This window comes from Vulpes vulpes, chromosome 4 (assembly GCF_048418805.1).
Source record: "Vulpes vulpes isolate BD-2025 chromosome 4, VulVul3, whole genome shotgun sequence".
NCBI classification, from domain to species: domain Eukaryota; kingdom Metazoa; phylum Chordata; class Mammalia; order Carnivora; family Canidae; genus Vulpes; species Vulpes vulpes.
In genome coordinates, this window is record NC_132783.1 from 82,097,207 (window position 1) to 82,123,561 (window position 26,355).

A 26,355-nucleotide genomic window follows, 5' to 3' on the forward strand; every position below is an offset into this window, starting at 1 on the left:
TGTCTCCCTCTATATTTGTATATATCCCCCTCTTCCTTTTTTCTTTCCTTTGTCTGTTCCTCTGAAGATCTAAAGGGGCCTGAAACCAAACCACAGCTTGTCTGACATGAATATCAAGCGCACGTTAGTGATTTCCATGCCTGTAATTATCAGCCACTGAATCCATCTCCACACTGGTTCATTTGCCTTGTGCTGCTCCCCTGGCCATCCCGGGGCTGCAGATCGTGGTCTGATGGGGCATCAGTAGGCCTTTCCCCACCAGAGACCTCCCCACTGCATATGCACAAGCGTACCCACCTCCCCCCGCCCCACCTCATAGAGGCTGCTGCCTGCAGGAGCCGGTGAGTGTTGATGGAAGAGTTAGTGCATTACCGGCTCCAGGAGGATTACATCAGGGTTAGGAGGTAGGCTGTGATGGGACATATGCTCAGGAAAGTCTCTTCCAGAGCAGGCATGCTGGATGACCTTCCTGTCCCAGGCGGCTTCACCAACCGCCTCTGGTGATGCCCCACACCTGGCTTTACCAAGCCTCATCCTGTCGACTCTCGACCCAAGGCAGAGGCTCCAGAGCCAGCTCCTGAGTGGGACAGTCCTTGTCTGGGCAGGGAACCCTGATTGCTTGCTTGCTGCATAGGAAGCGCTGGCAATGATAAGGTTGAAAGGGGATGCCTTGGGGGGGGACCCCTGCAGGTGGGCATGAGGGAGCAGGGTTTAAGAGTAGCATCGGAGGGCGAGGCTGTGCAGAACCAGCAAAGGGAAGAAAGGGCAGAGTCTGGATCCCCACAGATTTCAGGGAGTGGTGTGAGGCCAGGGGGAGGGGGCAGCTGGAAAAGAGGAGAGCCACAGAAATCTAAACACTCACTGCCTGCCTTTTATCCATAGCTCCCCACTTTTAATTTCTGAAGTGGGGGGCACCAAAGAACCAGAATGCATTCCCTGACAACCGTGACCATGTCTTCTCCACATGGCCCATTACCAGTCTTGATTAAAAACAGCCCCAAGAGCCCCCCAGTCCCAGTCATGCTCCTAACCCCGACCGACCCATCCATCATTTTCAACCGGCGGGTATTCTCCGCTGAGGCACGGTGAGTTCTCCTTGTCTGCAAGATGCAGCAGCAGATCTTGGAGGGATGTGAAGGTGTCTATGAAACCTGCCCCCCTCCTCAAAGAATGGAGAAAGGAACATAGTTTGGGAGGTGTATGGCTTTGAAACCTGGCTCTGCCACTCTCTAACTCTATGACCTGGGGTCCTTAACTCTCTCCCTCTGAGCCTCAGTCTCTTCATCTGCAAAATGGGATAATCATGGTATCATGCATCATGATATTGTCGTGAGGATTAAGTGAGATCACACAGGTGGTACCTGGCACCTGTAATGTTGGCTACCATCACAGCTGATAAGACAAACTTCCATACCGTCGGCAGCATCCCTGCACCAGGCTGCCTGTGGTGCAAATGGGAATTCCAGAGAACTCAGCCAGACAGAGAAGAACATGCTCTAAATATGGGGGAAGCGGATGAGGGAGAGGGTAAGAATAGGGGAGGTGTAGGGAAATAAGTTAAGGTGTTCTACACCAGCCCAGGGATGGACAAGCAGAACTGGCCAAATGGAAACTAAAATTTCCTGAGCTCCAATAACATGTCAGGTGCTTCCACATTACACAGTCTCTCCCAATCCCATGCTACAGATGAGGGAACATTACAGGTCCAGGATTACCAGCGCTTTCCTCACGTGCTGGCTAGTAAGTGACACTTGAATCTGCTTCCAGTCCTAGTGAGCTAGGATTTGAACCCTGACCTGTCTGACTCCTGAGTTCACATTCTTTCCACTTTCCACTACACCTGAAACCTTGGAAATCCCTATCTGCGAGCGATTGAGACCAGTACCCCTCAAGGATTGTGTGAATTTCCTGGAGATCTTCTTCTTCTTTCTTCTTTCTTCTTTCTTCTTTCTTCTTTCTTCTTTCTTCTTTCTTCTTCTTCTTCTTCTTCTTTTTTTTCCTGGAGATCCTCTTAAAATGCAAATTCTTATCTAGTGAGTCTAAGCAAAGGCTGAGCTGAGGCTCTGCATTCCCACAAAGCTCCAGGCACTGTTGCTGCTTCAGGTCAGGGGACCACACTTTGAGTAGCAAGGCCTTCAAAGGTCTGCCCTGATGGGATCTTAAAACCCAGGGAATACCCCAAATCCCAGCTTCCCAACCTGTGGCTCAGTGAAGGAACCCAGAAAGGGCCTCCTTCTCCTTTTGCCTCAGCTTCTCCAGAGCAAAGTGGGAAGAGGGTGGCCGAGGAGCCAAACTAACCTTTCATTCACTGTGAATAAAAGAGTGGTCAGCAGCCTTAGTCTCCCTCCCTGAAGCCAGACAGCAGGGTCTCTGTGTGCGGGGGTGGGGGTGGGGGCAGGAATCCACTTGGCCTGGAGCTACCTGAACCCAGCAGAAAGGGTCATTTTCAAGTTTCCTCGAAGCTATCATACAGACCAGCAAGGGCCCTACAATTTCCTTCCAGGTGTGCTCTGAGGCCCTGGAGGGGATGGAGTGCAGGGTTGGGGGGTGGGGAGGGAGGCTGGCAACAAAGACAGGTGCCAGCTTGGCTGTGAGTGAACATCCTCTCTTAAGCAGGGCTTTGGGATAGTGTAGTCACTTGTGTCTAAGGACCACACTTGAAAAGGTCACCGCCTTTGGGTTGATTTTGCACGTGGGTGATTTTTAAGTAGCTGTCACTTGGCTAAGCTGCCTCCTCCGACCACCAAAGGGATTTTCTCTCAACTGAGGGGGCGGGGGGGGGGGGGTACTCAGCGAAGATGAGTAGTTCATGGCAGCACTTGTGGCATGGGTTAGGGGTGGGGAGAGGCAGATAGGGCCACCAGGCTCCCGAAGGAAGAGGGGGCAGGCGGGAGGGGCCAGGTGATTCCTTTTCACCCACCGCTTGTTGGTTTTTAATAAAGAAGTCAAACGCGGTTTGTAGATTTCCCATTAGGGGACAATAAGCTTTTGTAGAGGGAGCCGCTGAATTAGAACTAATAGTGAATGCAGTGCCAGGATCCGGGGAAATATCACCGCTAATAAGTTTCTGCCTCGTGCTCTGTCACTGACATTCTCGGCGCCGTCTCGCGCAGCCAAGCAGAAGGCTTAAGTATGTGCGTACATGGGGCCCTCGCCTGCACCGGGGGTCGCCCAGGCTGGCTGTGGGGGCACTGGACGTCCTGCAAGTCCTCACACCGCTGGTTCTCTGGGGGGGGGGGGGCGGGGGTGCAGCCCCGAAGAAGAGCAGCACGCCTCCCTGGGCACCCACAGTCGGGCAGGATGGGATCCTCGAGTCCCAGGGGGTGGACAGCCAGCTGTCACGCCTCCCTCTCTTGCATTGCCGCTGGGCTCCAAAGTGACTCCAGCAAAAGGGGCTTCTCCAGGAGCGTGCCACTCAAAGAGCTCCCAGTTCTGCAGGGAATGAGGCCCGGGAGCATGTGCCCAGAACGCAGTAGCCTAGAGATTCGCCCACCCCCACCCCGGGGTCACACACTGCGCCCCCTCCCACCCCCGCCAGGGCTCCCAGGGAAAGGAGGGAAGGTGGGGGTCAGGTGGGCCACTGGGGCTTCCTCCAAGGGGCGAACAGGAAGAGATTGATGTTGAGTGATTACAAGAAGGGGTGACTGAGGAACAGAGACTTAAGGGGTACAGAAATCACCCCTGACCAAGGAAGAGGGAGACAGAGGAGCCAGGGGGAGCGGGAAGGGGCCGAGGCTGTGCCCTGGCCACTGTCCCTCTAACCCGGTCTCTGGTGAAGGCTGGGCAGGACGAGGGGCTGCTCAAGAACTAGAGGTGCTGGGCTCTGGGCCAGGGTTTGCCCCAGGGGTGGAGGAGCCACTGTTCTGGTGTGTGCAGAGGGGCCTGGAATTCAGGCTCTGAGAGCCACCTGACCCAGACCCTGCCTGCCTGCCCGCCACCATGCACTTCAGTACCTCCTGGGCTGGGGTGCTCCCTCCTCCCTTCATTTCCAGGGGTGGGAGGGTCCTAGAACCTTCCACCATCAAATGGCGTAGCCAGGAGGGAAGTTTCAAGGTCCCCGCCCGCCCCCCCCCCCCCCCAAGAATGGAGGATGAGCACAGAACAGGAGTAAGCTTGGAGCTGCGCTGGACGGCAGACGGGAGAGCAGGGAAGCTGGGAGTTAGGACAGCTGCACCTGCTCCCTTCATTCTCCATCTTCCTCACCCTTACGAGTCTCCCCCCACCAAGGCCTGGCCTCCCTCCTCCAACTGCAGCCCAGCCAGCGGAGCGCCCCAGCCCCGTCGTGACACCCTGGCAAGGCCAAAGCTCCTCAGTGCCAGCCATGCCCAGCCTCCCCTTGGACAGCTGACCAGCCCTGACGGCCTCCCTGCTCCTACAGCCCGTCTGTTTCCCTTCCAGGACGAGAACGACAACCCGCCCACCTTCAGCAAGCCTGCCTACTTCGTCTCCGTGGTGGAGAACATCATGGCAGGTAGGGGCCCGGGCCGGGGAGGGTGGGAAGGCGGGAAGCCAGCAGACACACCATGACCAGTGAGGGGAGCCTTTGAAGAGGTCCAGTTGTCTGCCAGCCAGTGGCTTCTTACAGAGCACCTACTACGTGCAGGCGCTCCCCCGGGTACTTCAGCTACAGTCTAGCAGGGGGGAGAGTGGCCACCCATCAATAACGGAACAACCTTGGTCAAACAAGAGTGTACGGAGAGTACGGGGTTACCGTGCTGTGAGGCCACAGTGGCCAGAGGCGGGCCTGAAGGATGGCCTAGGTTCCTATGTGAGAGCAAGAAGGGCCATGTCTCTGGTGGCAGGGCCCAGCTTACAGACCCAGGACCACCAGCTCCACATTCAGGTCCCAGGGGACCCACTCTGTCGTTGGGGCAGTCTGACCACTCACCCTTACATCCAGGGCCAGCTAAGTCCCTCCATATGGTAGGGGGACTCCCATATCAGGACTTGTCTGGAGGGTGACCTTGTGTGGCACCATGGGGCCTTCTCAAGACAGCCTCCAGATGCCTTCCTCGTGTCTGATGACTTTCTTGGGTGGGTGTCAGGCCGTGCCCAGCCCACCCTTCCCTGTCCCAGTCATGCATCCCCTGGAGAGTATCACTGCTGAAGCAACCCCTTGCATTCCCCAACCATCCCCATGGCCTCTGCTCAGGAGAGGCCTTCATCGTGGCACGTGATCCTCTTCCACTTTGTGCTTGGATAAAGGGTGTGTCGGGGCCCGTGTACCTGTCCCCCTGCTCAGGATAAGACTGAGAGTCAGAGGCCTCACACTGCCTGGAAGGGGCCAGAATGGCCTGTCTCACAGCCCCCTGCCTGGGCCCTTATACCACTGGGACTGTTGATTTATCCATGCAATGGTATCCCCCAACTTGTGTCTCAGTGCAAGCTGCGGGGAGCCTGCACCCTGCATGCCTTCCCCTAGGAGCCTTACCAACAACCCCACAAGCTAGCTTTATAGGGAGACCCATTTCACAGAGGAAGAAGCTGAGGCTTGGTTGCCAGAGGTCCCCCGGGAATCCAGCCTAAGTGCCATGACTCTAGATGCCCACATGCTGAGCCTCCTCAGTGTGGCAGTTAGGTGGTGGGGGCGGACAGGAGGGGTCTGGAGCCCACAGCCCAGCAGACATGGCCTTGGAACAGGCTACTCTCAGGGGCTGGTGAGGGCAACTGGAAAGGCTGGTACCCTGACCCAGAGTTTTACAGAGATGGACATGAAGGTGAGGGCCTTAACTAGACATTAAAGAGAAAATAAAAACCCTTATAAATTCCCCCTTGTGAATAAGATGAAATAAGAACCAAAATTGAATACAATAAAGGTGGAATAATTTAATATAGGGCTTCATTTCTTTTTGACTCAAAGTCAAAGCTGGTCAGTCTGAGTGTATTTTCTCTGGTGAGAGGCAGAGAGAGGTAGGGGGAGAGGAGTGGTACGCTCTCTGGGAGACAGGGGAGGTGCCAACAGCTGCAGGTGTAACCCACCCCAGGTTCTGGGACCCCCTCCCATGGAGCCTTGTCCCCATGCAGTCGGGGAAGCTCTGGTGGTTGAGCCCGCTCTCAGCCCTGGGTGCCCCTGTGGCAGGATTCCTGCCCCCTGAAGGCTGGTCAGCAGGAGGTCCCAGGTCCTGCTCCTCCAGGGCCTGGGGCTGAGAGCCTGGGGTGAGCACTCCTCTCCACCCTCACCCGTTTGTCTCCTGGAAGGAGCCACAGTGCTGTTCCTGAATGCCACGGACCTGGACCGCTCCCGGGAGTACGGTCAGGAGTCCATCATCTACTCCTTGGAGGGCTCCTCCCAGTTTCGGATCAACGCCCGCTCAGGTGAGAGCCCTCGTCCTGGTCCTCTGTGGCTCCCCGTGCCCAGCCCGGGATCTGCCCCTGAGCCAAGTCCTCGCTCCCTTCCCCAGGAAGCCCTCGTTTGGAGCATGCCAGCTTTGAGCACCTGCTTGCATCCCTGACATATTAACTTGAGTGTGATTACTGACCTTACCCCCTTAAAAAATTGGAACATGAACGTGTCCATTAGAGGATGGCTTTCAATGGTGAGGAGCCCTGTGATGTTTAAAACGTGTTCCGTCCTACAAATAGCTGGCTGACATACCACCCGATGGGGGATTTCTTCCTCAAGCCTATGCGCCCCCCTCCCTCAGTCGCTGACCTCTTTCTTGAACCCTGGCTCCTCTTAACACAGCATGTGCCTTGATTTCCCCCTGCAGAATGAGGATGGTCATGTCATGTCAGGGGTGTAGTGTGGATCACATGAGTTATTATAGGACGTGATAGAGCAGTCCCTGGCACACAGTACGTGCTAACACAGTTACGTCTCCTTCATCATTCTCTCTGGTCTTTTCGCCCAGGGGCCCGCATCCCTGCTCAGTCCATAGAGCTCTCACCTTTCTTCCCCTTTTCCATGTGCGCCTCTCCAGATCTCTCTCTCTCAAAGCTGGGAGGGGAATGGGGAGGAAAAGAACAAGAGACCCCAGGTCAGAAGCTGGGAAGGAATAAGAGGCCTCTGGTTATTCATTTATGTATTCTTTTGGGTGTCGGTAGGGGCCTGCTCTCTGCCAGGTGCTAGGGCACAGGATGGACTCAGACATGGCCTGCCCTCCTGGGGTTCCTGGTCCACTTAGTGGGCATGCAAGGCCCCCGCTTCTAAATACCTGTTGCTCTCTTAGGTAAGGGCACTGGAGGCGCCAAGCAGGCCAACCATGAAATCTCAGTGATGCAACACAACAGAAATTCTAACACACACAGTGGCTCAATGCCTTGTTCAGTGGATGGCCTTGCACGTGGCAGTTCTGGGACCCAGGCACCTTCCATGTTGTGGCTCCAAGGTCACTGCAGAGGGGAAGAGAGCCTGGAGTGCTAAGGAGATGTGTATGGGCCAGGCCTGGAGGTGACAGGCATCACTTCTGTCCATGTCTTATTGGTCAGGACCAGGTAATAGCCCCACCTAGGTGGAAAGAAGCCTAGGGAAGTCATTTCTGGCCACCCCTGCTACAGGTCACCTGGGGGCGTGGGGTATTAAGTCTTCCTGTGATCCATGCCCTTGCCCACCCCGCCCAAGCCTGTACCCCATCCAAGTCTGCCTTCAGGCTTTCTTTCATCCCCTTTTCCTGGAAGCTAGGGGAGCAGATGGTACTGACACGTACAAGACTAAACTTGTCCAGAGCCATCCTGAGCCTCTCACTCCACCTCGGACAGAATGGAGGGCCTTCCTCCCTGCTCTCAGGAGCCTCTGCCCGCCGTGAGCCCGCATTTCCAGGGGACTCCAAAGAATACCGTTCATTAACATGAGCCAGGTGCTCAGACCAGCAGCACCCCAGTTCACCGCCTTCACCACTCTGAGGCCAGTGCTAGCATCACCCTTATCTTCCAGCTGATAAAACTGGTGCACAGGAGAGGTTAAGTAACTTGATCAAGGACTTGGAGAGCTTGAACTTCTGACTCCGGAGCCCAAACTTTAAATGTTAGACTCTATAAGCCACGTTAGAGCCACATGCTGCTGCCCACATTTAGTGATGGGCGCACTGACCTTTCAGCACCCGGCTGCCTCCCCAGCCGGGGACCACATCTCCACCCTGGAGCCTTTCATAATGGCAGGGACATTTTCTTGCTGCCTTAACACAGTTCCTTCAGCTCTGAAGGTGTGTTTTCCTCTGAGCTCCTCGGTAAAATTAGCCAGGCCTGCTCCACAAAGGTAGCCTTAATTGGATCTAATTTCCCAGACAGGAGGAGCTATCTATCATGCCGACAAGTTCACGTTTAAAACTTTTTAGAGATTAATTTCTTCCTCGCCCTGCCAATTAATTGACACCACCCCAGCAAGGAATAGGGCTTGGTGGGCAGACCTTTGCCAGTCTTTTGTTTCTGGCCTTAGTGCCTTCACTGACCTGTCCCCCCACCCCCACCCCTCAGCTCCCCGTTCGGCCCTGTGCAGGCCAGAGGACAGGCCAAATTGACAGGGAGGGAAATGTGAGACCATGTGGTCCAGCTCCCTTGTTGTGTGATAGAATAAACCAAGCACAGAGAAGTTGAGTAACTTGCCTCAGGTGGCACAGCTCAGGCAAGGGGGATTTAGAAATAAATAAATAAAGGATGGCAGGCAGTTTTTCCTGCCTTGGGGAATTCTCACAGTCTGTGGGAGGGCAGTAAGCATTTTCTTCATGCTGGAAGCTTTACCTACAGCTCTGTGAATCATTTAATTCTCACAAGACCTCTGGTTCGAAGGCATACTAATCTCCATTTTACAGATGAGAAACTTGAGGCTCAAAGAAATTAAGTAACTTTTCCAAGGCCAAACATGTAGAAAGGGCCATAATTGGAATTCGGATCTGGGTCTCGCTGTCCTCAAAGCCTAGCTCTTTCCTATGGCCCACGTCAGAGGGAAACGGCCTGCCTGCCACCATGTACTGAGGCTGGCACAGACCAGCTCACATCCTCTCCTGAGAGCCAAATTCAAGCATCTCCCCCATTCCTTGTTCCACGAACCAAGTGGCCCTGGTGGGAATATTTATGCCATGGAAATCAGGAAATGCCTTTTTTTTTTTTTTTTTTTTGGTACTTGCTCTGGGGAGCTGATTATCAAACACCAGCACACCACTGCACATCTTTACCAAAGTGACCTCCATGTTTCAGTTACACCGAAATAGAAAGAAAAGTCAAAACCAGGCTGATAGATGGCCAGTTTTAAATGTTTGCATTTAAGGGAATAACCCATTTATACACTAAAAAAAAACAAAAAAACAAAACAAAACAAAAAAAAACCCTCAAGGCCATAGAATCGTGTTACAGGGTCACCCACTGAAGAAATCATAACTATTCTCCGTGCGTTATAGGTTGTCTCATCCAGTAACGAGTCGCCATGTGAGCGTGTGTAAGACACATCACATGTTTCAGTGCTGTCCCTGTGTTTCTGTGACTATCTTAATAAACAGGGCCAGGTGCTGTTCTAATCCTTCAGTGATGTTGACCAAATTAATCCCAGGATAGCCCTCTGAGGCAGTGCCTATCACCTTGCCCTTTTGACCAGATGGAGAAACTGAGACATGGAGGACTTAAGTAACGAGTCTCAAGTGACAGAGTCAGTAAGATAATGTCAGAAGTCTAAAAAAAGAGGTCTTTGGGGCTGGGGGTGCTTTTGCCCTATTCCCCAGCCCCTAACCCCATCATCGGCCTAGATGGTCACACATTCAAAAGTACTTCCCTAACGTGGGGTTATTACATTGGGGGTTCCAGTTCCCAGGGCCTGGGTGCCACCCCCCCTCCCTTCATGAGGGCCACCTCACACCCCCAGCACCCACACACACACGTGAACACACACCTGCACACACGCTGCCAGCTGGTGCAGACATCTCTGCTCTCTCCCCCTCCCACCCCAACCCTCTGTCCTGCAGGCGAAATCACCACCACCTCCCTGCTTGACCGCGAGACCAAGTCCGAATACATCCTCATCGTCAGAGCGGTGGACGGGGGTGTGGGCCACAACCAGAAAACTGGCATTGCCACCGTGAGTGCCCATGCCCCCCATGACCCCTGCTCCCCAGCCCACCTGCAGGGCACATCTGTGTCCTGAGGCAGTGTGAGGCAGGTGGGAGAGGGCCGAGGGTGGCAGTTACCAAGTCATTGTCAGCCAGGGGTGGCCCTGGAGCCACGGCAGCTATGGGGAAGAAAGGCATTCCCACCTGGGGCGTGGGGCACTCAGGAAGGACAAATGTCCCTCCCCTGTCCCCAGAAGACCAGCTGGGCAAGTAAAAGGCATGGGTTCCTCTCTTGGGGCTCCTAGAAGAAGCAGGTATCCCTGCCGGAAAGAGTGGCTCAGAACAGGAAGTGGGGCCCCTAACCCTGGCCACCCCTAAGCCTGGTGCTGAGAAAGGATCCCTAGGCTTCCCTACTGTAAGTAGGTAGGACCCTTATTGGCCCAGAACCCCCATGCACGGCTGTCCCACCAATGAGCCTCAGCTATAGGAAGCTAGTGGAAGGACATCCAAGGGTCCTGACTGAGCTCTGGGCTGCAGAAGAGACCGGGGTGGACGCAGTGAGAAGCAGAAGACCCGCTGACGGGTCACCCTAGCTGCCTCCGCTCCCTGATCCTACCTGCTTCCTCGGGCTCTCCCTCGGGAGGCCTCCCTGACCTCGTTGCATGGCCCTCACCCGACCCCCATCCTCACCTGGCCAGGGGGGCTGGGATCAGTATCGCTCAGACAGGGGCTTGGCAGAAAAATCCCCAGAACCCCGTTCAGTCCCGGGAGGCCCCTGCTAATAGGATTCTGAGCCCCATAAATAATTTACCTGGGTGGCAGGTGAGCAGGGAAATTGCTTGGCTTGTGGCTGAGACTGACGGAATCTCAAGGGATCCCACCAGGCCCCCCACCCTGTCGGTCACCTTCCACCAAGCCTGGGATGGGTGAGAGAAGGCCTGGGTTACAGGAAGAATTTCAAGGGTCATTTCATTCCTCCGTCTGCTTCCTGATGGGACAGCACCTAAACTCGATCCTCTTGGAGGGGCCTGGCTCCCTCCTTTCCTAGCAAGCCCAGGCGGTATCTCCAGAGCCCCCAAAGTGGGTGGGGCCCATGGGATCCCTGCTGAGATGCCCCATGGGCACCTGAGTGTGCCTTCTCCTGGGCCCTGCCCCTGCACAGCTCAGCCCGGTGCCTCCCCCTCTGCCCCTTGTCGCCTCGCAGGTGAACATCACCCTCCTGGACATCAATGACAACCACCCCACCTGGAAGGATGCCCCCTACTACATCAACCTGGTGGAGATGACCCCTCCAGACTCTGACGTGACCACGGTAAGGGGGGGCGGGCAGCGGAACTTGGAGCTGCCCTTCTCAGGGTGTCTGCCGTTCCTGTGTGGGTCGTCCTACGGCTGGTCCACGTAGGACTGATAGACTTAATGTTTCCCTCTGAGCCAGCCTGTGGAGCAGACTTCCAGAAGCTCTCTTGCATGGCGAAGCTAATCAGAGGCTGGCGGGAAGCCCTCACCCAGTCCTCAGAGGCAGTGGGCTTCAGGCTTTATCAAAGGGAGCACGAGCTAGTGCCCGTGCTTGCCCGAGCCCCCAGGACTCAGCGTGTGCCCACAGGAGGGCCGCCACCCTCCCCTAGCAAGGAGGCTCTGTGCCCCACCTTTCCTTCACTGTTTCTGTCACTGTGGCGGGGTGTTGGAAGTTCACCCAGGGATTTTCTGGTCTGGAATATTCCAGGTTGGCCCAGGGCCCCTGTGCGTGCTGCATGCACATACCTCAGAGTGCTGCAAGCAGGGGGAGGACTCAGAGTGGGGAGCAGGGGAGACGTGGCCAAAGTCTCAGGAAACCACAATAGAGCCAGAATCCTGGGGAAGATGAGGAAAGCCAGGGTTGAGCACCACACCTGATCTGCTCTGGGGTTCACATTTGTGAGGTCCTCTCCTCCCCTCACGCTTGTGCCCCACCTGGTTTCATTTGAGGTGGCTTATCCCCAGGAGCCAGCTCCAGAGCCCCTCAGCCAGCCGTGAGGGCCGTGAACCTGATAGTTCATGGTAACCCCGGGTATTGAATGCCTGCAATGTGCTGGGCACTGCCTGGGGGCTTCTCATGAATTCCCTCCTATCCTCATTATGATCTCACGGGGCAGGTGGGACTCATGGCTCCTGTTGTACTATGGAGGAAACTGGGTCTTGGGGGTTTGAGCAGGGTCCCAGAGCTAGTAAGAGGTTGCACCAGGACTTGAACCCAGGTCTGTCTGACTTGGAAACCGCCTGGCCCAGCGCTACATCTCTGCTGGCTCAGGGTGCCCTGGCAGGTGGCTCAGGTCCTGAGGGACTAGAGAATGTGGGTGGGATGGGAGAAGACAGGGGTTATTTCACATCCAGCTCTCCAGGAAGGCTGACCCACCCTGGGGAGGCCTAGCCACTCCACCTGGACCCCTCACCAACCACAGCCAGTAGGGCCACGGTTCCACGTGTTCAAGATTTGAATGACTCTCAGCTGTGGGTGGGTCCCCACCCCGGAGATTCCAATAGGGAGTGGGTCAGGGATCTGTAATCTGGTTTTTCAAGGGCCCCTTTGGAAGGATTCTTTCAAGCTTGGGGCCAGCTGCGGAAACCACTACCTTATGCCGGTTCCTCGGCTCTCTCTACGGCTCCAGATCTTGTGGGAACTCTCTGCTGCCATCTCGTGGGCACTTGGGCTCTGGCCAACCAACTCCCGCCGGGGACCCCAAAAGAGCCTACCTTGGAACACCTGTCTGGTCAATTCTTACCTTTCCTTTATGTCTCTGAGAAAATCTTCCCAAAGTAACTGAGGGGCAAGTGAGGCAGGTGTCCTGCATGGGAGGAAGTGGCTGCATGTGATACCAGGCAGGGGATGCCTTTTTTGAAGAATCCACCTGCCAGACAAAGAGGTTTGCAGGATGGGGGCTGCACTTGGCCTTGGGCATTTCCCAAACCTAGTCCCCAGCGGCCCTCTCTGGTCTCCAGCCTTCCTCACAGCCTTCTGAGCCACTAGCAGGTGTGGACAGTGGACCAGAGCCTGCTACCCAGTGCCTCATCGCTCTCCCGGAACCTCACCAGACCTTGTATATTGGGTACCTGCTGTGTACCAGGCCCCCTGCTCGCCAAGCTCGGGGGTACAGAGGGTAGCAACGCTCCCCTCCATTTCCCCCATCACTTTTCTGCTTGAACCCACCAATGATTCCCATCTCACCTGTGTTAAAGTCACAGTTCTTTTTTATTTTTTTAAGTGTGTGTGGTTTGGTTTTTTTTTTTTTAAGATTTTATTTATTCATAAGAGAGGCAGAGACCTAGGCAGAAGGAAAAGTAGGCTCCTTGCAGGGAACCTGATTCAGGACTCGATCTCCTGACCCCAGGATCATGATCTGAGCTGAAAGACGCTCAACCACTGAGCCACCCAGGAGTCCCAAAGCCACAGTTCTTACCAGATGGAACTGCCCCACTTTTACCTCTAGGGGAGATAGATATGTGACCCCATCACTCAGTAAAGGCTTGTCAGGGCCATTCCTCCCCAGGTGTGGGGCGGCTACCCAGTGGGGATTCAAGCATTTCAGTGACCAAGAACTGAAAAAAAAAATGTCATGACTCAGAAGTTCAAACAGAAAAGGGCAAAGTCAAAATTAAAACTCGTTATGGCAAACATCTACCAAATGTATTTTGAGAATTTCAGCAATTATGAAATTTAGTGTTTGGAAAAATTTCATCGCATTTTAAGGACAAATTGTAGGTTCGATTTTCTAGAATTCTTTTTTTTAATATTTTATTTATTTATTCATGAGAGACACAGAGAGAGAGAGAGAGAGAGGCAGAAACACAGGCAGAGGAAGAAGCAGGCTCCATGCAGGGAACCCAATGTGGGACTCGATCCTGGGTCTCCAGGATCACACCCTGGGCCAAAGGCAGGCGCTAAACCGCTGAGCCACCCAGGGATCCCGATTTCTAGAATTCTTAAGAATTTTCAGAATTCTCTGGAATGCCCTGTAATGGGTGATGTGACCCATTGAGTGATGCTGTGTGACCTTGAGTCTGGCTTATGCATCCCTGATCTGCTTTCCCTTTGCAGGAGATAGGCCAGGAAACTAGAAATCAAGAAGCCCATACATCAGTCCAATTTGTCATAGCAAAATATTTTCAAAAGGAACAGTCCTAAAATTTGGTTAAATTTTATGGCATGTGGGTACACATTGGGGCCCCTGAGAAGCCTTCTGAGACCACACGGTGGCCCTAGGTGAAGCGGTAGCTGTGGCCGAGATGGGGAAAGGGAATTGGGGGTGGTGTGATGTCACACCTCTGGGTGACGTCAGGGAGGAGGCTGTGTTTGCATAGAGATTGCCACCTCCTGACGCATGTCCCCTACCACCCTTCCCACCCTCAGTACCCCCACCATGCATGCTGGCCTTTCAGCTTCAACCTTCCAAACCCAGTAAACTCTTCAGAGCCTCTGCACAAGCCCCTGCAGAGCATGCCTCTCCCTCTACCCCCCACCCTGCTTTTCCCTGGCTGCCTCTTTCTCCTCTACCTTTCCCAGCCTAAAATGCCGCTTTCTTGGAGAGGCCCTCCCTGACCACCCTGCCTAAAGTAACTCTGCTCGCTCTCTTATACTGTGTCTTCCAGAGCCGATCCCACATCGGTGTTTCTTTATTAGGTTCCTTGCTTATTTGGAGGCAGTGTAGCTCAGTGATTTAGTGGGCAGCGTCTGGTCTCAAAATGTCTAGGGTCTAATCCCAGCCCCATCCCTTACCAGCTGTGTGACCTTAGGCAAGTCACCTCACCTTTCTGTGCTCCAGTCTTACTTAACCTAGAAAATGTGGCCAGTAAGTACCAACCACCTGATAGATGTGTGGTTCGTACTTGACAAGCCAAATGGTGAGTGGCAGATTAAGGATAGCTATGGTCACCACGCCTCCCCTGCTGGAACTATACCTGTCTTGTTTGCTCTTGAACCCCAGCGCCTAGCTCGGTGCCAGGTGCATTGTTAAGAATTTAAAAATTGGCAAATGCTGGTCACTGAGGGGCTTGGTGACTCTTCTTCCCCAGTTCCCCCAGCCCCCCAGCTCTGCAAGGTCAGGCCCGGTCTTCCTTGTCAGAGGGAGATTAGGCTGTGTGACCCACCAGTCTCTCAAACGCAGGTGACTTTTCAGAGCTGTGCGCAGACAAGTGTGTACCTGCATCCTGGTGGGCCAGGAGCTATCTGGGCGTGTGGGTCAGTGTGCACACAGTTGTGCCCAAGGCATGCGCCCCCATGGGCAGGAGCTTGCAGCTTGGTCCTTCTCTGTGTGCAAAGGAGATTTTGGGCCAACCCTCCCTCCTAGCTGCTGCAGGCTCCTTCAAGGACCTGGCTGATGGGCATTGATTTAGAGCCTTTCAAAGCCCTCCAGCAAAATAAGAGAGGGGAGAGGGAGAGAATTATTCCCTGTCAGGCCAGGAGAAAAATGAGAGTGTGACATGGGAAATGAAGAGGGGAAGTGGTGAGACTCTACACAGTTGCCCAGCGGGGAGGCTGCAGGAGGGGCCTGAGCTGGCTGCTCTCTCCCGTGCCCTGACCCCGCCAGGGAGTGGGCCAAGAGGTGGAGGCCGGGGCCCAGCCCCCACCTAGGGTCCTGCAGAAGCAGCCACCCCAGGCACCCTCAGGCATATGCACTCAAGGGGCAGGGAGAGGAGGGGAGAAGCCCACCCCCTGCCCCACCACTTAAAACTGATCTCCGCATGGTCTGCAACACGCTGCTAGCCTGGAACAGCTCCTTTAACTGTGCTGTGCCTCAGTTTCCCCATCCAGAAAAATGAGGATTAAAACCTTGCCCCACCCCTCCTCTAGAGAGAAGCTCTGTAGAAACGCAAGGCTTGCCGGTCAGCAGGATGACTCTGCCTGGCTGAAGTGACACCTGGAGTGCCTAAAAGCCCTGCCTCCTGGTGTCGATGTGGGGGTCGTGGGGTGCCCTCTATAGAGACTGGGGAAACTAAGGTGACCTGTCCCACAGCACAGCGAGGGCCCCTCAGGCCTGCCCCCCAGCCCTGCCCCCTGGTGCAGCCGGGCACACCCACTCCCCTCCCACCCCTCTGAAGCAGAAGGAGCCTCTGCAGAACTCAGCACCAGCCCTGGCCTCTCTCCCTGACCACTCCGGGCCCAGGGGCAGATGGGGGCCCTCAGCCAGGGCAGCCCATCTGTCTGTTCTGGTCTGGTGGCCCCGGAGACACGTCCGGCTGGGGACTAAGCCAGAGGAGGGACAGATTCTGCTGCCAAAGCACAAAAGGCCCCACATCAAGTAAGATGAAGGAGCTGACGAGGCCAGGCTGTCATCGCCCAGTGTCCTGGAGTTAAGAATGACACAGTCCTGATGCGGCCCTGGGGACTACGGTCACCACCCCCTCCCGTTGATCTTGTCCACCTCCAGTGCCACAGTGACCTCTGCAGCACAAGGCAAAGGATGAGCAGAGGGGTGGGTCCTGCTGTCCTGGGACCCCAGGAGGCCTCCAGGGTGGGGGCTGGGGCAGCCTCAATGGTGGTGCTGTGTGACCTTGAGTCTGCCTTGTGCGTCCCTGAGTTCTGCTTTCCCTTTGGGGGAGGTAGATGTGAGAGAGGTTTTCTCCAAAGCAGGAGACAGGCAGGCATGGGGACGGGAAGAGAATGGGTTATGGGGGTCGCCCTGGGTTAGGTGGGCACTCAGGTGCGCCCCTTTCTGGGATGAGGCCTACAAGTGGAGAACCCAGTGGGGAGCCTGGAGAGTTAAAGACCCTCCCCCGTTCTCAGGTGGGAGATGCAGTGCCCTCTTTCCTCCAGCTTCCCCCCCCCCCACAACATCCCCAGCTTGCTGAGACCCACCTTCTAAACCAGGGGGCGAGGGGGGAGAGGCTTGTCCATGGCTCCCTTCCCCTGCCCTGTCACTTCTGGTGTCACAGAAGCCTAATTCTTTTCAAACTGACTCACAAAAAGTCCAAAGGAAGGAAGAGAAGTTTCGAGGAGGAAGATCCACGTCCCCTAATCCAGGGTTTCAGATTGTCTCCGAAGCTCAGCCAAAGGGTCAAACTCTTCAGGCCTCCCCAGCCTCCTGAAGAATTCCTAGTCTGCAAAGAATTCCATGATCATGGACATACTGGTCACCCCCTGCTCCCCCAAAAGCCCACGAACGTGTTACCCCACATGTCTGGAAAGCAGTGACATGGAGATGTGCTGCCGGCTGCTAGTGTGGGCTCTGGAGGGACCCAGAGCCACTTCTGAGACCTTGGGAGCCTCCCTGAGCCTCATCTGTGAAATGCACCTAATTGTAGAGCCTCCTCACAGGGCAGCTGACATGGTACCTGCGGAGGGCCTGGCATTTATGAGATGTGGAGAGCTCCCTATACATGGGGGTGTGCTAGGTGCCGCTTCTACAAATCGGAAGGCTGGGGCTTAAGTGGGGAAAGGGACTGGCCTGAGGGCAAAACTGAGCGGGTGAAGACACCAAGGAGCTCCCACTGCTGGCCCATCTTGTGAACTTCCTGCCTGCCCACTAGGATCCTGCCAGGGCCGGGAGGAAGGGAGGGAGGGAGGGACACCGCCAGGTGCCTGCAGGCAGCCCAGGGCACAGAGATGCCCTCCCAGGCTGGGCTCAGTAGAGCATCGGTCCCCTCCTGGGCAGGTGGTGGCCGTGGACCCGGACCTGGGGGAGAATGGGACCCTGGTGTACAGCATCCAGCCGTCCAACAAGTTCTACAGCCTCAACAGCAGCACAGGCAAGATCCGCACCACCCACGTCATGCTGGATCGGGAGAACCCTGACCCCGATGAGGCGGAGCTGATGCGCAAGATTATCGTCTCTGTCACTGACTGTATGTGTCCCTGGCAGCCCCACACACCTTGGCTGTGGCCCTGACTCTCGGGGTCTGGGGGGTGGGGGGCCTCTCCCAGTGACGTGTCCTCCCTGTGTCATGGTAAGAATGGAGTAACACTTGCTTGCCAGTTGGAGCTCCCAGAGCACCCCCGGGGAAGTGGAGGGTGGAAGTGGCTGGGGGTGCCAGGCCCAGGCTGCTCCCTGAAAGGACCACTGGGATGGAAAAGTCTCTGAGCCTGCTTCCCTCTCCCCACTCCCCTTTCTCCCTGTCCCTTTGTCTTCTGCACCCCTCTTTCCCTCTCCCCGGCACCCCCAGGCGGCAGGCCCCCCCTGAGAGCCACCAGTAGTGCCACAGTGTTTGTGAACCTCTTGGACCTCAATGACAACGACCCCACTTTTCAGAACCTGCCTTCCGTGGCTGAGGTGCTGGAAGGCACCCCGGCGGGGGTCTCTGTCTACCAGGTGAGTTTCCCTTTCCTGGCCCGAGCTCCTGGTCTGTCTCCCTCACCTCCCCAGCCAAAAAGTGGGCAGAGGATCCCCTGGGTGCCTAGCCTCGAGTTGCACAAGTTGCAGTGAGGGGGAAATGCCAGCCAAGACCGCCGGGCAGCCCACGGTCTGTGCCAGGCTTGGAGAGCCAGTGCTCTGAGACATGGAATGGAAGGCTTCCTGAAGGAGCAGGAGGGGCTTGAGCTGGGTCTTAAAGGACAGGTGGATTTGGAGAGGTGGGGGGAGAGCACCAAGGGAGCTTCAAGAATTCTGGGAGGTCAAGCCAAGCAGGTTTGGCCCCAGACCCTCAACACCCCAAGCCTGTAGCTGATTCTAGAACCCAGAGGTTGACGGATGTAGCCCAGGCCCTCTGCCCCCATGGGCAGGCCACTCTCCGGTGCTCTCCCATAAGCCCCCAAAGCAGCTCCACACGGTGGGGAGCACTCTTTGCAGGAGACTGACAAGTGCCTGTGGCCAAGAAGGACTAGGGCCCGATCTTGAACTCGGCCCCTCTGCCTCCTGCTCCATCACCCTCTGTCAAGTCGGTCCTGAAGGTGCTCATTCAGGAAGGATGGTGCCCTCTCAGAAATGCTGGAAGGCCCTCGTGATCAAGGACATGGGCTCTGGAGTACACCGACACGAGTGTGGACCCCAGCTCCTCCACTTGTGTGCTGTGGGACCTAGAGCAAACCGCCTCGCTGGGCCTCAGTTTTCTCAGCTGTGAAATGGGGATCGTAGCAGTACCTGCCTGGCTGTGCTGCGGGAATTCGGTCAGACACGCATACAACCACCTGGTCCCTGGGCTGCAGGAGATCACGGCAGCGCTTGTGCTCGTCGGCAGGTGTCTGCTGTGAGGGCTTGTACTTGAGACACAGTGGGATCCAGTAGCAAAGGGTTAGCCTGATTTCACTCAGAGAAGACAGGGTCGTGTGTCAGGATGCCACAGCAGGTAACCTTGGTGACGCCCTGCAGGCGTGCTGGGCCTCAGTTTCTTCATCTGTGAAAGGAGAGCCGATAAATCATCTTAGAAGGTCCCAGGGAGCAATCGGTCCAGCAGGACATTCTCCCAAACCCCCAGCAGGGGGGGCTGCGATCCAAGGACCTGCAGCCAGTGGCTTACGGGCAGGTGGGTGAGAGAGCCAATGAGCCCCAGGGTGTCTCCGGGGCTCACAGAGGTGCGGAGGGTGCAGCTTCTGAGTTCCCACAGGAACTGGCTTAGGCACGGAAAGATGGTTCAAGGAGCTGGGGCATCTCACTTGGGAACTGTCCCCCGATACAGGAAGAGGGCTCTGACCAGAGCCGTGCATTCCCCAGTCCCCTCTACAACCTGGGCCGGTAGTGAGTCCTGCTGGAGGGGTGGGAGACCTTTCTCCAGGAATTAGAGCTGTATGCAGATAGGTTAGAAGTAGTGAGCCTCCCGTCCTGGAAAGTGTTCAAGTTGAGCAGACACCCTCTTGACACCATCCAGCTTGTTGGATGTGAATTAGACTAAATGACCTTTTAGGACATTCCTGGACATTGTCTTTCCATTCTGGAAGTCTTGGCTGAATCCAAAGCTTTAATTTTGACTGTTAATTCACATTTTCTCCAAGGTCTCAAATCCTCTTCTGTGAAACTTTCGCTGTATCAGGGTCTCGAGGCAGGAGGGCTCTCATCAGCACTAGAGGTGCAGATGGGAACGGCGTTAGGGATTTGGGAGGATGCTTGCCTACACGTGGCCTCAAATGACTTTTTCAAGACAATAATCAAATTATCAAGTGACTTTTAAAAACTCTTTTCTGCCATCCTGTCTAACGAAGCGGGGAGAGAGCGCTGCCGACTGTTCTATGTAGCGGAGCTACACGTGGTGGAAGGGCTCTTGGAGCTGCAGCAGCTGGGAAGCCGCCTAACATGATGGGGCTAGGAGCCCCCAGCCAGCCAGGGTCCATGTGGCGGGGCCTTGCCCAGGAGGATTTTGAAGGGGAAGGCTATGGGGAGGTAGACTCTTGTTCTAGAAACTGCCATCCCCACCCCACCCCACCCTGGGCCCTCTTGATGTATCTGGACACCTTTAGCTCTGACATGCTGTCCTCTTAGCACCTGGGAGGGTGCACCGGGGACAGTGGTGTGGCCTGAGGCTTGGAGGGAAGCGGCCGTGTCTGGCCAGAGCTCAGCACGGGTCAGTGGGAAGGAGGGGGCACTCCTCACGTCCCCACCCCTCACATGGCCCCTGCTTTCCCCCAGGTGGTGGCCATCGACCTGGACGAGGGCCTGAACGGGCTGGTGTCCTACCGCATGCAGGTGGGCATGCCCCGCATGGACTTCCTCATCAACAGCAGCAGCGGCGTGGTGGTCACCACCAGCGAGCTGGACCGCGAGCGCATCGCCGAGTACCAGCTGCGCGTCGTGGCCAGCGATGCGGGCACCCCTACCAAGAGCTCCACCAGCACGCTCACCATCCGAGGTGAGGGCCGGGGGTGCCGGGCAGGGTGGGGAGCCACTGCCTGCTGTCTCCATCGATATGGGTCCAGGGTGCCTTGCTAATGGGGCACCCTCCTCCACCGTGCCGTGCAACACCGCCTTCCCTGCCTCCACCAAGTCGAAAGCACCAGCAGAGCCTTCTCCCTGCCCAGCCACTGCCTCAGTACCCCCGGGGGCCTGGACCCACAGCCCTGCACCCTCTTTGATCACAGCCTCTTTGATCCTGGGTGTCACCAGCAGGCAGGGGTAGAGCCCTGCACCCTCTGTCTGGGCAGGACCAAGGCCACTTACTGTTTCTCCTCCGTTCCGGTCATGTCTTTAATTCTTGGGAGAAAACAAGGATGTTGATGGGAGCTGTGGCCAAAGGGCCGGAGCTAATCACAGAGAAGTAGGTGCGGAATGTAACGGCCAGATGTGGCCTGTTCTCCAGCACACGGGCCGGCGCCCGTCCTGGCTCCTGCCTGCCCCAGCGGGACTGGCGTGGGTCGGGGAAGCCTCAGTACAAACATTTACCCTCCTTAGTCACAACCCACCCAAGTCGTGACTAGGCGTCCTCTCAACGTCCCATGCTTACCTTGGAGGCTTCTGGTGCCAGTTTGGGGACCCACTTGCATGCCAGGATTGGCAGGAGGTGCTCGGTCCCCTCAGAGAGGGCCCCCGGGGGATTTTTCCCCAGGCCTCAGCAGAAGCCACGTCCTGCACAAGCTGATCATATCTCCTGGTGTTATCACAACAAGGAGCCAAAGCAGGGGGGTGGGGTCATTTCACTGTGAAGATTGTCCTAAGTCCCATCAGGTGAGAAAACAAATCTTAAAGGGAAATTAGACTTTTCTGGAGGCGGGCGGAGATCCTCCAAGCCAGCTGTTTTCCCAGGACTAGGAAGTACTAGGTACTAGGGGTAGGACTCCCCAAGACCCCAACTCTGCCACTCCCTTACTATGTGACTTGGGACAAGTGACTCAACTGCTCTGAGCTCCTCCCCTCCTCTGTCTGGTGTGTCTAATAGTGCCTGCCTCGTGAGGGTATTCGGAGGGGCACACGGGGCACAAGTGTACGGGCAGCACTTAGCACAGGCTCAACACATGGGAAGAGCTGAGATGTCACTGTCATCGCCATCATCATGACCGGTGTCAGGAGATGCATACTGGAAAGAGCCCCTGGGGCTTTCTGTCCCGCCTTGAACAGCATCTCCGGCAACAAACCGCCAGGGGAACAGGACTGTGGGAGGCTGAGGAGCTCTGGTCAGCTCTGCCCTGACCCCAGCAGGCGTGGGGAATAAGACGTGCTGACCCCCCCCCCCCCCCCCCCCCCCCGCCTCTGGAGCTGGGTTGCCTGGAGCAGAAGCCAGGCCTAGCCCCGTGCGCTCACTCCGCCCGCAGTGCTGGACGTGAACGACGAGACGCCCACCTTCTTCCCGGCTGTGTACAACGTCTCCGTGTCCGAGGACGTGCCTCGGGAGTTCCGCGTCGTCTGGCTGAACTGCACGGACAATGACGTGGGCCTCAATGCCGAGCTCAGCTACTTCATCACAGGTGTGGCCCTGCCTCCACCCCTTCCAGATGGGCACCCCACCCTGGGGGATGTGGGGGGTAAGGAAGGGGAGGGGGGCCGAGTCAGCCCTCAGGCTTTAGCTCTTGCTGGGACTCCCTGAGGGTTTGCTCTCGGCTTCTCTCAAGGGCTTTGTAGATAGGTCCCTCCGGTCTGGCTCTCTAGGGGCCTCCTGCGCCTATTTGGAGATTAGGGGAACTTACTGAGGTTCAGTCTGGAGGGAGGTAGAGCCTGTGGTTTCTGGGCAGAAACCCTGCCCCCCACCCCATGTCAAGGTGATAAAGCTGTGACCAGAAGACTGTGATCTTGTCCTTCCCCAAGGACCCTTTACTCATGAGAATTCCCATCTGTTTAAGGACAGATGATTTCAGTCTTTCTAAATAAAATAGTTTTAGGTCCCCAATACCGAGTCGAGAGCTTTGGAGAGATAGTATGAGGCCATGTCCTGGCCCAACAGGAGAAAGGGAGTCACGATCAACTAGTGATGTCTGCCGTGACACAGGCTGGGTAGGTGGTGGGAAACGTGCCATGTGTTAGTCATGCCCGGATTAGACCAGTTGCCCAGCGTTCTTCAGTCCCTGATATACCTGAGAGGTGCTGGGATGGTGGAAGGCAGTTCTTTCACAACCCTTAGCTGTCCCTTGACCATTTTGCTGGCTCAGTCTTCTCTCTGGCCGTGGCCCGCCTGTAGCCACGTTACTCACACGCTCACGTGCACACGTGTATGCACCTGCATTCAGTGCACACACCAACCTCCCTGACGCCTCTGCCCCTGAGCAAGGGATCCCAGGTTGGCAACACATCCTTGCTTGCGGCAACCCTCAGCCTCTCCTTTCCAGATCTTTCCCTCTCTCCTCTCCCTAAAGGGACCCAGTTACCCTGAGGCCAGCTCCTTACAGTCTAGTCCTCAAGAATGCCTCAGGAAAGGCTTAGTTATCAAGACACCCCCCCCCCAACGTGGACCAGTCATAGTTCAGCGCCCAGCACCACATGTGCCTCAGTTTCTCCCCTTCCCCCCTAGGAACCATGTGAAGGGTGCTTCAGACCATCCACAAGGAGGTCAGCAGTTTTCCCAGGGACAAACCATGTAAGGACAAGGGAGCACCTGGAAGTTCCCAGGATGCTTTCCCAGCGCCCCAGACTGGCCAGTTCCTGCTGACCTGCTCAGAGCCCTCCCAGCTGGGATTCTCAGATTTTCATTTGCTCCCTTCTGCTGTTTGCTGTGTGGGGTCCTGGTCCAAGCTAGCCTAAACCCAGTGCCGCAGCGCCCTCTGCTGCCCAGAACACCACATCACCTGCCAGCTGGCTGGGGGGGCGGTGGTCGTCACAGCTTCAGGTGGACTCCGACAGGAAACTGTCCACCTTAGAGAGGAGACCCTCCCACTTGCCACCCCGTCTACCTGCCCCTACACTTCCCTCCATGGAGCCTCTAGGAGCCCCCACTCCAAAAGCCCAAGATCAGGGACCTGGAAAAATCTTAGCTGACCCCAAAGTCCTTGGCCCCATATAAAAGCCTCGATGCAGGTTAACCGCTCAGACCATGTCTACCAGATGGGCAGGCAGAAGAATGGTGAAGGACATGGGCTCAGGAATCAGAATGCCAAGCCGGAGTCTCATATGAAAAGAGGCGACTGTAACCCCAGGCAACACACATCACCCCACTAAAGGAGTGTAAAGTGTAAAGCCCGCCCTGTAAAGTGGGCTTGTGATTGTGATAGTACAAATGAGATGAAAGAGTCCACGTGAAGTGCCTGGTATGCAGTAGGTGCTCAGTGAAAGTTCAACCCTTCTGATTTCAGGCATTCGGCACCCCCACCTGAGCCCACGCAGGCCACACCCTCATCAGAGCCCCCACCCCCCACCCCACGCCACCGAGCTCAGAACCCTGTCCTTGGCCAGGGCTGTAGAGGCAGCATGGCCTTTTTCTCCCACACTACCCCCGGAACGTCCTGGCCCAGAAGCAGAGCCGGGGTGCCACCGCCCTTTCCCTGGCAGAAGCCCTGTTCCTCACAGAGGCTGCATTGTCTTTGGCCCACAGGTGGAAACGTGGATGGGAAGTTCAGCGTTGGCTACCGTGATGCCGTCGTGAGAACAGTCGTAAGCCTGGACCGGGAGACCACAGCCGCTTACACGCTCGTCCTGGAGGCCATCGGTACGCCCCAGCCCCCCTACACACCACCAGCACGGTTCTGGGCACAGTTTAGTGGGGGTACCCCTTCGAGGGCCAGCCAGGCCTGACCCCGGGACCCAGGCCTTCAGCCAGAGGCTGTCTTGACATCAGTGGAGAAAGGGCAGCCAGACATCCAGCACGTTACTGAGCACCAGTGGGCGTGAGGCTTAGTATGCAGTGCAGCACACATGCTGCTCAGATGGTGGAGTGGGAACTACAGGAGACCCACACGGGAGACCACTGTGTAGACCAATCATGGAAAAATGAGGCCCAAATGAGGCTTAGAAAGGGGGAAGGGAGGAGCCAAGTATGTCAGGCACAAAGGGAGGTAGAAACGTGTTAGGGGGAAGGGTGCCATCAAGGAAGTCTTCTTAGAGGAAGTGGCATCTAGGAGTGTCTTTGGATCAGTTAGGAGTCTTGGTTGCAAGTTTTAAAACAAACTAACTTAAGTAACATGGGCTCACCAAATCGGCCCATAGGGCAATAGAGTTTCAGGTATGACTGGATCAGATGGTTCCACCGGGGCCTCAGTCTCTCTGCCTGGGCTAGCTCTGCCTCCTGTGTGTTGTCTTCATTCTCTGGCCGACATAGCGACAAATGGTTGCTGCAACCCTGGCCTTAATCCTCTTGGGTTCAAGTGCAGCAGCAGGGAGACAGCACTTGCCTCTTTCCTGGTCTTCCAGCCTGAAGCCCCAGATGAGCTCTGATTAGATCCATCTGCCCCAGTGCCTGTCCCTGAGGCCCTCACCGTGGTCAAGAGAGGGGAGATGTGCTAACTAGGCCTAAATCACATGTCTGCCCATCCCTGGCACCGGTGGATGGTCAGACCTGCCCAGAACCCCAGGCCTCGGAGTCAGGAAGGTAGGGTTCTCAGAGGGCCCTTCAGGACATGGACTTTGCCTGCAAGAGCAGATGGTGCAGCTGGGCAGGTACCTGTCACCACCTTAAAGGCCAAGTCAGGTTTCAGCAAGCTGAGAAGGGAGGGCATTTCAGGCAGAGGAACCAGCCCCGGAAGAGACCTGGCTGTGGGAAAGAGGTGTGTGTGGGGTGTGTGTGTGTGTGTGTGTGCGCGCACACACACACACACACGCCAGTAGCTGGCTCATGGTGTCATGCACCCTGGGGAGGAGGAGTCTGCAGTCAGATAGGCCAGCTTGTCGAGGCCTGAACATTGGGCCAGAAATTTGGTCTTTGGTCTCCAGGCAGTAGGGAGCCCATGAGGGCTCTGGATGGGAAGAAGGGTGTGATGAGGCCTGTGTTCCCGCTCCTAGGAGCACCCAGTTCAACATCTGCCATAAGCTGCAGGTGAGAGGGAGTGAGCTTTCTGTGCCCCCCTCTTTCCAGCCTGTAGCCCCCGCCAGCTCACCCATGTCCAGATGCATCTACCCTCTGCCCTGCTCTGCTCTCGCCCTCAGGAGACCCCTCATTCCCTCTGTGTCAAACATTGCCTGGCTGGAGGAGAGGGCTCAGGATCAGGCCTCTGATGGGCCCTGCCAGCCCGAACTGTCCCCAGCTGGGGGCAAGTAAGCAGGACCTCCAGGAGCCTCCAGTGGGAGGATGGGCTTGGAGAAGAGCTTAGGAGGGCAGGATCGCCTACCTCGGGATGGGCAACTGTGGCCCAGCATGTGGTCAGCTGGCCTGGGAAGAAGGATGGAGTCACCTCCTCGTCCTCAGCCCACTCCAGCTACCTGTACTCCTCCTGGGGTGACTGTCCTTGCCTAGACACGTCGCACAAGCTCCTTCCTTCTGGGAGGACAATCTGACAGCTGCCTCTGGGGCTGAGCCACTTCCCCAGCCCTGGGAGGGTCCTGCAGGAACCTGGATGGGCAAAACCCGTGGACACCTTAGGCTTAGAAATCAAGCGGGGCTTGTACCCCTGAGTGCAGAGGGCCCAGAGGCC

The 26,355-nt window shown here is 56.2% G+C and overlaps 1 protein-coding gene across 1 annotated transcript in view; it reads left to right on the plus strand.

Moving 5' to 3' along the window:
• LOC140598427 (cadherin-23-like) overlaps positions 1–26,355 on the plus strand; it is a 311,068-nt gene that overhangs the window by 283,467 nt on the left and 1,246 nt on the right. Inside the window, exons 18-26 of the mRNA XM_072754990.1 lie at positions 4,399–4,471; positions 6,199–6,315; positions 9,891–10,003; positions 11,179–11,286; positions 17,600–17,789; positions 18,108–18,253; positions 20,501–20,720; positions 22,117–22,269; positions 24,324–24,437. Coding sequence (XP_072611091.1) covers positions 4,399–4,471; positions 6,199–6,315; positions 9,891–10,003; positions 11,179–11,286; positions 17,600–17,789; positions 18,108–18,253; positions 20,501–20,720; positions 22,117–22,269; positions 24,324–24,437 — 1,234 coding nt within the window. The remainder of the gene's footprint in view (positions 1–4,398; positions 4,472–6,198; positions 6,316–9,890; positions 10,004–11,178; positions 11,287–17,599; positions 17,790–18,107; positions 18,254–20,500; positions 20,721–22,116; positions 22,270–24,323; positions 24,438–26,355) is intronic.